We start from the raw sequence: 15,191 nt of genomic DNA on the forward strand, positions 1-15,191 counted from the left end.
AATGCTGCTATGAATCTTGCTAGGACATCATAATCCATGTATGTCCAGTGACCAATAGTGGTCTAGCCAATTGAAAGAAAACCTTTATTCTATTGTTTTTCCTGTCCTTCCATAAAATTTAATGGGAAACATTAATCATGTACCATTCTACAATTGCATTGTCCTTTTGAGGATAAAGAAAGAGATGGTAATTAAATACTAATTTTTAGGTCAAATCATTTAATACACTAAATAATGTGTGTTTACATCCTTGCTGATGTCTGACTGATTCTCTTTGAACAATATTTTTCCCTGGGAAGCAAATACAGACATAATAAATGTGGACATAGAAAATTACATTAGCCCTGAAATCCTCTCTTATATTTACAAAACTATTATAACCCTTTAGACAGACTTCAACTAACAATTGTTTAATTTTTTTAAAACCCTACTTGAGTCATTAAAGGAAAGAATAAAAATCTACTTATAAAATATTGAAGATATATTTCATGTAATATGCTGCTACTGAGATAGAGTTCTACCAGGTCTTACCATCAGTCCTGCATCTAGGCCCAGCAGTGTGGACTCTCATATGACTTACTGATGTAATGTAAGGACTTCTAGGTTTTGCCATCTGCCCTTTTCCTGAACCTTAGAGAATTTTCAGACTTTATTCTTCATCCAATAGTTGAACTTTCGATTATTTTTTGGTTCCCCCAACAACTGCTGTCCAGTTTTTTTTTTCTTTGTATCTTAGCATTTAGCATAGTTCTTGATACACTGTAAGTGTTTAATATATGCTTTTAAATTCACTTATTCTTGAATGTGACAGACGGCAGCAGCCACTGCCTCTGAGCATTCCAGAGAACCCAGTGCAGCAGGTGGACTCTCAGAGAGCTCGTCAGAAGCCTCAAAACTGAGTTCAAAAAGTGCAAAGGAAAGAAGGAACAGAAGAAAGAAAAGAAAACAGAAAGAACAGTCAGGTGGAGAAGAGAAAGATGAGGATGAATTCCACAAATCTGAATCTGAAGAGAGTATTAGGAGGAAAGGCTTCCGCTTTTCCATTGAAGGGAATCGATTGACCTATGAGAAGAGGTACTCCTCCCCGCACCAGGTATGGCAATGTTTTCAATAAAGTGATATCTAAAGTGATATCATAAAAGTGATATCTTTAGATATCATACATGATATATAATATCATACATAATAGCCAGAAGGTGAATCAAACTAAGATATTTAAAGTGGCCTCATTAACTTTAATGCTCTGAAGTAAAATATGTATTATTTCCTTAAATCTGTCCTTTTATTTAGAAAAAATTTTGAATTAGATTGTATATGAATGCTAGATAGCTTTATAGTGAATTCTGCACTTTGAATTAGAAGACCTGAGTTCCAGTCCTTGCTATGCTGTGAGACAATAATCTCTCTATTTCATTTCTTTTCTTAGCTTTTGGAATAATAGCAATTAGGCTACCTACTTCACAAAATTATTATAAAAATTAAATGAAATAATATAAATAAAATACTGTCTTGTTTAGTAAGAAATGAATCAATGCTTGTTGAATTAAAATACTTATTTTGTATAAAACAAATATATATATGTAGATATTATATAAAGCATATTTTAATCATTATCATTTTTATTATTACTAACTTGTTTAAAACCTTGAATATTTAAGATAACTTTTTACCTAAAGGTAAATATGAAGGAGATAATATTTCATTTAGTCTTATTTCCAAGTAACACTTGAGACATTCAAGCAGTTCAATGAAAGGAATGTTGACTTAAAGTCAGGAAAACCTGAGTTGGAATCCTGCCTCTGACACTTATGTTTTACATAACCCTGGGCAATGTAAACTCTGTCTTAAATTCTTCATATAATAATAGCCCCCATCTCCTTTGATTGTTGTGAGGATAAAATAAGGTATAATTAATATGAAGCACTTTGAAAACTTAAAGTACTTTATAAATTTTAGTAGTGATGATGATGATGATGATGATGAACTAAAGTAAGAAGCGCTTGAAATTTGTAGGAAAAGAGAGGAAGTCATTAAAAACATGTCTGACTTGGGAGAACAATTAACACGTATTTACTGGATGCTTATATATTATGAAAAAGTTTATACAGTTTTTGTTGTTGTTGTTATTTGTTTTCTGCTTGAATTTGGAGAATATAATGGTTCAGGAATCTTTTTTTCACTTAGGTTGAGTATGGTGTAATCTAACTCTTCAATCCCAAATCCAGGCCTCAGTATTTTCCTACCCATATCCACACACATATAATTTGTAATTATGAATAAAAACATGATGGATGAGAGATCTTTATGTAAAAAATGAATTACAACTTTTCTCTGAACCTGACATTTCTTTCAAATCAATATTTTAATATCAAGTACATAAAAAGGTGCTATATATGATAATTCTCATTTTTGTGTCAATTTTTTAGTCCTTGTTGAGCATTCGTGGCTCCCTGTTTTCTCCAAGGCGCAACAGCAGAACAAGCCTTTTCAGCTTTAGAGGGCGAGCAAAAGATGTGGGATCTGAGAATGACTTTGCTGATGATGAACACAGCACATTCGAGGACAATGAAAGCAGGAGAGATTCCCTCTTTGTCCCTCGTCGCCATGGAGAACGACGCAACAGTAACATAAGTCAGGCCAGTAGATCATCCCGGATGCTGGCGGTGTTTCCAGTGAATGGGAAGATGCACAGCACTGTAGATTGCAATGGTGTGGTTTCCTTGGTTGGTGGACCTTCAGCTCCTACATCGCCTGTTGGACAGCTTCTGCCAGAGGTGATAATAGATAAGCCAGCTACTGATGACAATGTAAGGAAGTTTTAAATAGTTTAGGCATGGCTGGCCCATTCCTTCTGCACCAGCCAGTGTTTCTACAGAATGGAATCCCTTGAGAATGATCCCTGGTTGGTCAAGCTGTGAATGCAGATGCATCTTGTAATACTTTTAATTGACTAACCAATTAACTAAAAACTTCAAGCTTTTCTCCCTAATATAGCAACTATGAATTTCTTTACTTATAAACATGCTTATGACAAATGAGGCATTAAAATGAATTAATACTCTCAAATGAGAATGTTTGTTATATACCCATACTGAACCTTAGATCTTAGAAAGTTCTATGTGGCCCTATTATGGAAGAGAAAAAATAATTGTGACACACAAATATAAAGGGTATATAATAAATTTTAACAACTGGATTTGATCTTTATAAATATGCTTCATTTCAAAAGATTTTTAGAGAGAACACTGTGCTTAATTATAGATAGCTTCATTCTTACATTGATAACAATTTCTAGTACTCATTCATTCTTCTTAAGAAAACTGCTGATATGGGTCACTTCAGAAAGAAAAATTAAACAAAATGGAAAGGGCCTTGGAAACCAAAGAACATATTTATGCAGAATGATATGAAAATATGCTTGATCTAAATGTCTTATATGCATATGCATATAGGATAGTACTAAAAACTATTTCGTCTCTTTCTAGGGTGCCCACTTACTTGGAATTATATCAGCATGTTGAAGCATGACTAAGTCAGGCTTAGATTACTATTGCTTTGCCATTTTGGATGAAACTGTTAAGCATGGCATTGGTTTGGCTCTTCATCCCTCACCACCCTCCCATATGCTTATTAATGTTTGGTAAAAATAATCCACTCCTGTGTACAAAAAACAAAAATTATCAACCCATTGTGTTTTTATCCTTTACATTTGAGAAAAGAAGAAAGAAAAGGGGACAAAAAAGAGGTACAGAAAAGAAACAGAAAGAGAATGGGAAAGGAAGGAAGGAAGGAAGGAAGGAAGGAAGGAAGGAAGGAAGGAAGGAAGGAAGGAAGGAAAGAAGAAAGGAAGGAAGGAAGAAAGGAAGGAAGAAAAGAAGGAAGGAAGGAAGGAAAGAAGAAAGGAAGAAAAGAAGAAAGGAAGGAAGGAAGGAGGGAGGGAGGAAGGGAGGGAGGAAGAAAGGAAAGGAGAGAGGGAGGGAGGAAAGGAGGGAGGAAGAAAGCAAGGAAGGAAAGAAAGAAAAGAAGAAAGAACAAAAGGAGAAAAAGAAAGAAGAACACTCTCAAAATAATATGTGAGAAATATTGGACATGGCCTTTGAGTCTGAGTTTTTTTTATTATTTGAATAGAAATATTTTAAAACTTTATTGTAAAAACTTTTTGACTTAGTGACTATTTCTAGTTTACACTCTCTGTATTTTTATTAATTTTATCACATTTCATAGCACACTATACTTCATGGGTTCAAAAAAGTATCACCCATTATCACTAAAAAACTAAAAACAATTTATACATTCCAAATTAATGACACAATAAAAAAAAATTTAGAGACACAAACTGATTAGATATAAAGAAGCATGGTGCATGTGTTCCATGAAGTCTGTTGCTTCATAATTTGATTACTGGATTATTACTGCTCAAAATGGTCATTTAATACATCTTCATTTTCCTTACAGGGCACAACTACTGAAACAGAAATTAAAAAGAGAAGGTCAAGTTCTTTCCATGTTTCCATGGATTTTCTAGAAGATCCTACCCAAAGACAAAGAGCAATGAGTATAGCCAGTATATTAACCAATACTGTGGAAGGTTTGTAAAATGTTTCATTTCCATTTATATTATTTGTATATTCATTCATTTATTCCACAAACATTTACTAAATATCTACATTGTGCTAGATGCTGAGACACATGGAAAGTTTAAATAAAACATGTCCCTGTTCTTTAAGCTTGTATAGTAGAAGAGATAGAGCAAGGACACAAATAATTATGATATCAAATAGAGCATGATAAGAGACTATTAATGTACTGTGAGAACTCTGCAGAAAGAAATTATTTCCAACTTAAAAGACTGGAAAAGAATTCTTGAAATAATTGGCAGCTAGGGTTTATCTTGAAAATTTGGACAGATTTTGTTTTTTGGGAAGCGTTATTATCTTCAGTCATGTTCAACTCTTTCTGATCCCATTTAGATTTTTCTTGTTAAAGATACTGAAGTGGTTTGTCATTTCCTTTTCTAGCTCATGTTATAGATGAGGAAACTGAGTGAAACAGGGTTAAGTGACTTACTATGGTCACACAGTTAGTAAGTGTCTTAGGGAAATCAATCTTCCAGACTCTGGACCCAGCATTCTATCCACTCACTTAGCTTCTTTTATTAGCAAAAGAGAGATTGAGTCAAAGGAAGTTATTTTGGATGGAAAAAAAGCATGGGAAAAGTAAAAGATCAGAAAAGATTGAAGTATGATTTAGAAAAATAAGTAATACAGTTTGATTGGAACATAAAGTACATGGCAAGGTGATAGAAGAGTTTAAGACAAGGGTGAAAGTGAAATCTGCTCCCCATTGTCTTTTTATGCCAGTTGAAGAAATTCAGATATTATTCAGTACTGAGTAGTCAGGACCCTGAAAGTTTTTAAGTAGTTGAGTGATATGAAAACATGAGAATATGAGCATACAATATGAGAATACACAGACAAGTTTGGGAAATGTGAAGAAATATTGAAATCAGCAAGAAGAACAAGTTATTATAAACTTAACACTGAGCAGCAATATAATTTTCAATCTTGCTATAAAACTATTCACCGTCCCACTAATTTCACTACCAAAAAAAAATCATAATCTTTCAGTCATTTCCTCTAAGAGTTCAGCAGTTTTTTTATTTGTTTGTTTTGTATAGTGTATATGCTCTTCTGTTGGTTCTGCTTTTTTTTTCTCTTTCTATTGTTTCATAAATCTCTTTGGATGTCCATGTATTTCTTATCCTTTTCAGTCTTAGTCACATTATAGTATCCTACCACATTAGTGATGAAACTTAATAGTTCTCCAATTGTTAGACACTTACAGTTACAAATAATGCTGGTAAAAATCTTTTTTAACATATCAATCTTTTGATGTTTTTATGTTTAACAAAACTTTAACTGTCTGTTTCCAACAATAGAATTATCATCTCTTACTCTACTATCCTAATTGATCTTCCTACCTCCAGTTGGTCCCTTCTTGAAACCATGCTCAATACAGCTGCAGATGTGATATTCCTAAAGGATAAGTCTGACCATATCACTTCCAAATTTAAAAGGCTCCAATGGCTCTCTATTTCATGTACAAAAAAATACAAAGTACCATATTTTTTTTAAAGCTCTTTACAATCTCATTCTAGTCTATATTTCCTGGTTCATTTCACATTATTTTCACACACACACACACACACACACACACATATGTGTGTATAAATATAAATATATATATATATATATATATACATGTATGTATATATATATATATATATATATATAGTCTAAATTCTAGGGCTTGTTCACTTATTGATCACTAATCATAACATTCCATCTTTTGTTGATATGCATTTCTAAGGTTGTCATCCATTCTTAGAATGCATTTCTTCCTTATCTTTTTGTCTTTGAATCCCCAGCCCTCTTCAAAGATTTGTTTAAATCCTATCTACCTGAAACTTGATGATTGTCTCAGCTTTCAATGCCCCCCACCATGGTTTTTCACTTACTGTGCATATAATTGGCCTTCACTTACATATCTATGAGTTGTTTGCCCTGAAGAGAATATAAATTCATAGAGGGCAGGAACTATTGTTTTATTATTTATTATTATTTATTTAAATTATTATTAGTAGTATTCTCTATATTTGAAACATTTAACACAATGACTAGCACATAGTAGGTACATTTGCTTATTGATTGAGTTAACATATATAAAATATACTTATAATAATTATTACACATGCAGAAATTACCCTCTAAAAAAAGTTCTACAATTTTTCAATTACATCAGCTATGAAAAAGTGTACCTGCCTTTCCACAGTAATTTAAAGGTTTTTTTTTTCTGAATAATTGCATGTAAGATATTATATATTTCATTGATTAATTTGAAGTTGAGTTTTTTTGCAAGTGATTAGTAACAAATTTTTATCTTTTGCAAATTGTTTATATTCTTTAATAATTTGTCTATTGTAGACTGATTTAGGCTCTGCATATTTTAAATATTTTATATATTTAAATGATAATTTAAATGTCATGTTTGCCATGGATATTTTCTTAATCTGTTTTTATTTTTCTTTAAATTATAACAGTTTTATGTGTGGAATTTTTTTTTAATTTTCAGTTGTGAACATAAATTTTGTTCCTAGTAATTCCACATATCTGAGTGTGTTTTTGGTCAATTCCAATTCATTCAGTATAAAATACACAATCAAAATGTACAGCATAAAATGTTTTAATAATGTATATTATGTTATGTTTTTCTGTCATTATGCCATTCTGAAAGACTTCTCAACTTCTCTTAAGATTTAAGACTTAGAAGAAATAAAAGGTCATTCCTCTCCACCAAAATTAGAGAGACTTTTGGTTTATATTTCTTTATAATCCCCACTCCATCAAGTACTCCAGAGTCACAAGAATGTTAGAAGGAATAGGTCCAAAATTTTTCTCCTTGCATCTATTAGTCATGCTTTGGGAACTTTAGATCCAGAACTTTATGAAAAGATCGTGTGTAACCACAAGATCATTGTATGAGAAGAAACTATTTTCTCCCAATGCAATGAGATAGAGTGTATGCCTATGTAAAATCATCTAAAATTCACCGAATTCCAAACATATTGTAACTTCTATAATTCTTCATTCAAATCCTGTAGGTGAAATAGAATGAAAAAAGCAGCTTCTTTTTTCATGGTAAATAGAAATGCATCAGTAAGTAAAGAGAAAATCCCAACTGTATTTTCATTGTTCTTCTTTTCTGTCTCCAGAACTTGAAGAATCCAGACAAAAGTGCCCACCTTGCTGGTATAAATTTTCCAACATTTTCTTAATCTGGGACTGTTCCCCACACTGGTTGAAAGTGAAACACATTGTCAATCTAATTGTGATGGATCCATTTGTTGATCTGGCAATTACCATCTGTATTGTCTTAAATACTCTGTTCATGGCCATGGAACATTACCCAATGACTCCTCATTTCAATAATGTACTTTCAGTAGGAAACTTGGTAAGCATGTTGAAAGGTAAAAGTTTTCCTTCCTCACAATTATTGTTTCAAAAATCATTTTCCTTCAAAAGCCCATAGCAAGAAATTATAGATAGATAAGTTTTCAGAGCCCAAAGGAAAATGATGTTTGATGAGACTGTATATGTTAATCATGAACAAACAAATGGGGTCTTGTATTAAAGCTTCTATCTCACAAGGATGTTGTGAAAATTGCTTTGCAAACCTTCAAGTACTACAAAAATAGTTAATTGGCAACAATCTCATTCTAGTCTTAAAGATCGAAATAAATATTAATAAATGTTTTAAAAGCAGTCATGGTATTTCATTCTCATCTTTCTTGATGGGATCAGCTTAGAATGGTATGAGTCCAGATATCCTCCAATCAGTATTCTGCATTTAATGTTAAGTATTTTTATCCAAACATAGAATAACATCAGGAATGTTCTGATATAAAGGTAGTTCATTGACCAGCTTTTTAAAAATCTCTAATGGATAATATCTGCTTTCCACTAGAAAGGACAACCCTTGAAGTCACAGAGAAAATTAAGAAATGAAACTATTTCTATATTCAAGGATAGGCCAGAGAAAAAATAATATTTTCATAGCACTGATATAGTTCTTATCAAATGTAAAGATCCTAAAGCCCTACTTATTCCGTATAATCTTTAGTGGGTATCTGGTTTTGATGGTTCAGTTAAATGCTTTTCAACTTTGGTTATATAGTTGCATTGCTACAGAAAAAACAAATAGTCTCCTCTCCCACCTTTTATTTTTTAACCCAACTAGCTACTGTTGCTGGCTTAGAATTAATAAAAGATATTTTCATAGTCCATAAATTGTCTCAGGCATTTCCTCTTAAAGGCGCTCAGTACTTGTGTTGTTTTATCCTTTTATATTAAAGCCATGAAATATTGATAACCTACAGTACACTGTGTAGCAGATATTTAGCAATCCCATTTTTGGCGAAGGTTACCACTTATGGTTTTTCCTCCATTTTATGTTTCAGAAAAATAAATTATTTAGGTGTTTGTCAATTGAATCTGGATAGTTTTGGAATATTATACTATTATTTGTTTAAGGAAACAGACTTCATGTTCTTAAACAATTTTTGCATTTTTCCTTTTAGTTTACTTTGGGGTTTGAGAAATTTAGATAGGAGGAAAGCTTTCTGTTTAATGTTCTTCATTTTACCTTTTGTGTATTTGTGCTTGTTTATGTATTTTTTAAACAACTGAGCCAATATATAAGCAGGTGTTTGTTGTTAATCTAGCATCTTAAGTGCTCCTGCAAGAGAGGATGGGAAGAGGGGGCTATACAATATTTCCACTGAAAATTATATGCAATGAATTGATGCTAAGTGAAGTGAGTAGAACAAGGAAATCATTATACACAGCAACAACAAGATTATATGATGATCAACTCTGATGGATATGGTTCTCTTCAACAATGAGATAATTCAAACTAGTTTCAATTGTTCAGTAATGAAGAGAATCAGCTATACCCAAAGAGAGAATTATGGGAAATGAGTGTAAATCACAACACAGCATTTCCACTCTTTTTGTTATTGTTTGCTTACATTCTTGTTTTCCTTCTTAGATTTTTTCTCTTTCTTTCTAGATCCAATTTTTCTTGTATAGCAAGATAACTGTATAAATATGTATACATATATTGGATTTAACATATACTTTAACATAATTAACATGTATTGGATGACCTGCCATCTAGAGGAGGGGGTGGGGAAAAGGAGGGGAAAAGTTGGAACAGAAGGTTTTGCAAGGGTCAATGTTGAAAAATTACCCATGCATATGTTTTGTAAATAAAAAGCTATAATAATGATAATAATAATAAAAAGAAAATTATATGCAAGACAGATGCAAAGAAAGATACAGAGAGGAAGATGAGTATTGATATAGAGTTATATGGAAAGATGGAATAAAAGCCACGTTATTGTGAAGGGTATTTAATAAGTCATATAATTTTTTTAATTACATGTTGATATGCAATTATTATAGAAATCATATATACCCTATAGGAATATAAACTTAGAATAACAATTACTCTATATATTTGAATAAGGAAGGTACTCCTTATGGTAATGAAATTATTATGTGTTCCAATAGTGAGTGTGTTGCTTGAAGTCTGGAGAAAAGAAGTAACTTGAACATCACAGGTGAAGAGGACTTATAATTTCCTTACCTAGCAATATTGTTTGACAGCACATTAACTTTGTTTCTGGTCTTAGGTCTTTACTGGGATCTTTACAGGAGAAATGTTTCTGAAGATAATTGCCATGGACCCCTACTATTATTTTCAAGAGGGTTGGAATATATTTGATGGTTTTATTGTAACTCTTAGCTTAGTAGAACTTGGACTGGCCAATGTGGAAGGATTGTCCGTTCTCCGTTCTTTCAGACTGGTAAATATGTTTCCATTAGTTTTATTTTAGATAAAGTTTCCATTATCTTTTCTCCAAAGAAGGTTGTCATTTGTATGGTCTGGTATGTTAGCCAGTTCTATTATATCTGACAAAACATTGCCTTAGCAATTAATTCTTTTTCATTGCCAAATCTGGAAAAGGAAATGTGGCTAAAAATGTCACTTTCTATTACTAGCTTTAGAAAAAATTAAGACCTTTATAAGAAAGGATGACAGTCTTACACAAACTGGGTCTGTTGATGCATATTTCGTGATAGTTATTATAGAAATGTAAAATAATATGTTTGCTCTCATACAATCCATACAAAAAAAATTTTGAAATTACTAGGTTTTCATGTTCATATATCAGTCCTCCAAAATGGAAAAAAGCATATAGTTTCTTTGTATTAGGTTAATCATAGTCTTATGATCTTAGACCATGTGCTTGTGGGGGGATGGAAACATCTAACTTAGAATAGTTATATAGAATATATATATTAATAGAATAGGGGTCCAAAGGGCCCTAAATATCATGAATAAATATGGAATTGTGAAGAAGAACCAGAATGGGGGGAAAGAGAAGTGTCATATTAGATATCACTCTCCCCTTACTTAGTCTAGGTATAAGAGTAGAACCTCACATAGAAATAAAGATATCTCACCATTAAAAAGGATTATAAATCCATGGCATCTAGATTCAGTCCATACTCCATACATATGATCTATCCAGGATGTTAGAAGAGATAAAAAAAGAGAACAAAAAAACTATTCCCATATTTCTATCAGGAAAAAAATGAACTTTTAGGACAAATTCTTAGTATACTCAGCTGCAAATTCTAGTTGTATAGCTTTAAAACAGTGCATAGTAATTGTCATTTTTTGTTTTCCAGCTCCGAGTTTTCAAGTTGGCAAAATCTTGGCCAACATTAAATATGCTGATAAAAATCATTGGCAACTCAGTAGGAGCTCTGGGAAACTTGACATTGGTGTTGGCCATTATTGTTTTCATTTTTGCTGTGGTTGGCATGCAGCTCTTTGGTAAAAGCTACAAAGACTGTGTCTGCAAGATCGCCCCTAATTGTGAACTTCCACGCTGGCACATGCATGACTTCTTCCATTCCTTCCTGATTGTGTTCCGGGTGCTATGTGGAGAATGGATAGAGACCATGTGGGATTGTATGGAGGTTGCTGGCCAAGCCATGTGTCTTACTGTTTTCATGATGGTCATGGTGATTGGAAACCTAGTGGTAAGTACACACAGATAAATGTAGATATTTTTACCTGATGCATGACAGAATCCATTAATAATTAACAGCAAACACAAAGCAGGGAAGGACAACTTACTTATTGGATATTTTTAAAATCTTGATGGACGGGAATATTGGGTCAAAGAATAAATAAAAAAGAATAAATGAAAAGCTTACACTTAGATTCAAAAGATCAACTTCAAAATTACACAATGACATAGCTAGGAATTTTACCTAAAGAAAATTTGTGGGGTTTAGAGGACTGCCCACTCATTATGAGTAAATGATGAAATGTAACAATGTGAATGAGACCTTAACATTCAGGAAGAGAAGTCTGGTGGACAGAAAAAGGGGGAAGATAATCCCACTGTACCCTTTCTTAGTAAGACCTCTTTGGGAAGTTTAATATTTGGTTCTATCCACCCATATTTTAGATCAAGCCTTGATAAAATGGTGAGCACCAAGAGGAAAACATCCAGGATATGAAGGACCTCAAGTTCATGATATGTGAGGAATAGTTAAAGGAAGAAGGCATGAGAAGACTGGGAAAGAAAAGTGAAGGAGAAAAATAATAGCTGGTTTCAAGTATTATTCTTCTCCTTCTTGGTCCCAGTAGGAAGAATTAGGAAAAATGGACAGAAGTTGCAAACTGATAAATAAACAAAACTCCTTTCTAGCAATTATAGTTATACAAAAACAAAAAATAATGACTTCTTCACTGAATGCCTTTTAGGAAAACCTGGCTTTAAAAAATGGCTAACCATTTGTTAGGTACATTACAGATGGGATTTTTTTAAAATATAAATTGAACTAGATGATCAATGAGGTTCTTTCCAACTCTGAAATGTTATAATTTATTTAAAATCTACTGTGTGCAGGGCCTTGTGCTGGTACTGGGGATACAAATATGGAAATCAAAAATAGTTTCTGTCCTCGAGGAGCTTACATTCTGGAGAAGTGAATAAAATGTACATAGTATAATACAAGATAATATGATACAGAAAATAGCACTCATGAATAATAAACTTTTTAAAGTAATTTTTGGATATTCATGAGAAAAAATTTTAGGTCAGGGCTTTTTCATTTTCCTGCTATTGTAAAATAGGTTAGTATAGTGATATTCAATAACATTCTATGCTCAACAACATTGTAGTAATCTTATTTGGTCAAGATCACAAAGATAATAGCAGAGCTGGAATTCAAAAGCAGATCCTTCTATTCCAAATCCAAAACCCTTTCCAGTGCACTATACTGCCCCCTCCACTCCAGGCTTGGAAGCAGGGCATAAGTTATATAGTGGAAGAATATTATCTTGAACAGAAGTGAAGAAAAGCTTATATTTAAAGGAGTCAAACATCACTTTCACTTTCCAAGGCCATGGCTCAAGGTAGTTACTCTGCCATTTTCTCCACCCTAACACCTTTAGCAAAAAATTTCAACAAGTTATTCCAAGATTTCTAGCCATAGAAATGGGAAAACGTCTCATACCCCTCACCACAAATGGATTGTCTCAGACCCCAAAACTGATATATAGAAACTCTTCTCATCACCAGAATCCAAACATATAAAATAAGAATCCTAATTCTCTCTCTCTCTCTCTCTCTCTCTCTCTCTCTCTCTCTCTCTCTCTCTCTCTCCTTATTTTGTGTCCTATGGCAGATATATTATGTAGACAGCTCTAGGTTAGTCAGTCCTCTAGCTATATTTCAAAACTAAGGAAGACTAATTCTGCTAGAGATATCTAATGGAGTAAATGATTAATCCTTTCCAACCCTCTAATGTGAATTTGGTTTATTTCTATTTGCTGTACAAAATCACATAATATACAGTAAACCAAAGCAAAAAAACATACACTAGCATACCTGTTGCTCACAAAAATACTAATAATGAAATTCTTTTCATAAGTAGCCATTTTAGCTGAAACTGACAGACTACAACAAAGAAATTTTTTTTAAAAATAGAAAATTGGGGAAATGAACCTGAATGTCTCAATTAGCATTAATTTAAGATTGAATTACTAAGTTATCCCTAGCATGTTTCTAATCATAATTTTTAAATAACACAAAGAAGATTTGTAGTTCTTTTTAGCCAAATTATATGCTTTATTATTTCCTGGCTTTATGTTAAACATATATGCAGTATCCCAACAGACTTATTATAGTTTAAAGTTTTAACAGCAATTTTAAACTACACAATATGTGTAAACATATATATGTAAATATATATACACAGATCTATATATATATATATATATATATATATACTTATTTTTACATATATACATTTTTCTCCCATAGACTCCTTTAAGCCTACATTTTGAAGAAGAAGAAGAAAAAAAAAACTTTAAGGTCCTTTTTTGGCAGCTGGGAAACTAACTTAGGAAAGTTTAATGAATTGATTAGCGAAAGATCATACATTTGTTTAAAAAAAAATTTTAGTTGATTATAAGTCAATTGCCATGTCAAAGAATCTAAAAGAGTAAAGAAACTGCCTGAGCCAGAAATCATTTGATCTCTTAACTAAAGAGATGAGGCACAAAGTTCATCTGTAAGACATTTCAGAGGACTGCAGAAGACTGACTGTGAAATCATCTTGCAAAGGAGACAAAAAGTGGTTATAACATCACCAAGTCTTACCTGCTATAAGACTGATCTTCCAGGGCCTCACAGGACACAATAGCAGTATCTTCAATCACCTGCCTCTCTCAATAGATATCTCTTGAGCTAAAAATAAAATTACTAAAAGGGAGTTAATCAAAATAAGTCACAAATAGTAAGAAATCATCTAGCTCCACTTAATGAGTTCAAGTCACCAGATTTTTATGAATGTCTTTGAATGCTAAAAGAATTGGTGGCTATTAATATTTTTCATAACTATAGAAAATCAGAGAAAATAGGATTGAGATCATAGGATTTAAAAAGGGCAAATATTGTTTTGATCTTTTTTTAAAAAGAGAAGAGAATGGAGTCTGCAAACTACAGGCCAGTGTGTTTGATTTAGATTCCTGACAAAAGTCTTGGACATATTCTTAAATAAATTGTGAATATCAAGGGAAAGAGAAAGTAAGATCAGGCCACACCAGACTAAACTCATTTATTTTTTAAACAAGGTTGCTAGACTAATAGATCAGGAGAATACTTTAAATTAATTTACTTAGATTTTAGGAAAGCTTTTGATGAATTATATTTTTGTAAAAAAAATAATAAATCAATAAAGAGATGTATAGGCTTAACAATAGAGCAATTATGTGAACTTAAATCAAAAAATTATCAACTTGGAAAGAGGTCTCCAGTGTAATACCCCAAGCAGCCTTTTGCTGTTTGATGTTTTTATTAATGACATGGACAAAGACCTAGATGATAGACTTGTGTAACCTGCCAATTATACAATGTTTGCAGAGCTGACTAAGACAGTGCATGGCATATTAGGCTTTTTAGTATCCCTAACACTACTCTAACCTTGTAGCTCCCCTTTTGGGCTACTCTAACTGCCCACCCGGGTGTAGCATGTCTAGGCCAC

General features: G+C 32.4%; 1 protein-coding gene across 2 annotated transcripts in view; it reads left to right on the forward strand.

The window, feature by feature from the left end:
* Window positions 1–15,191, forward strand: part of LOC127554588 (sodium channel protein type 1 subunit alpha-like) — a 205,395-nt gene that overhangs the window by 105,989 nt on the left and 84,215 nt on the right. For both annotated transcript variants that reach the window (XM_051986234.1, XM_051986233.1), the window contains 6 exons: window positions 812–1,093; window positions 2,427–2,774; window positions 4,456–4,588; window positions 7,772–8,010; window positions 10,253–10,426; window positions 11,316–11,672. In XM_051986234.1, the coding sequence (XP_051842194.1) occupies window positions 812–1,093; window positions 2,427–2,774; window positions 4,456–4,588; window positions 7,772–8,010; window positions 10,253–10,426; window positions 11,316–11,672 (1,533 nt within the window). The remainder of the gene's footprint in view (window positions 1–811; window positions 1,094–2,426; window positions 2,775–4,455; window positions 4,589–7,771; window positions 8,011–10,252; window positions 10,427–11,315; window positions 11,673–15,191) is intronic.

This window comes from Antechinus flavipes, chromosome 3 (genome assembly GCF_016432865.1).
Source record: "Antechinus flavipes isolate AdamAnt ecotype Samford, QLD, Australia chromosome 3, AdamAnt_v2, whole genome shotgun sequence".
NCBI lineage: Eukaryota > Metazoa > Chordata > Mammalia > Dasyuromorphia > Dasyuridae > Antechinus > Antechinus flavipes.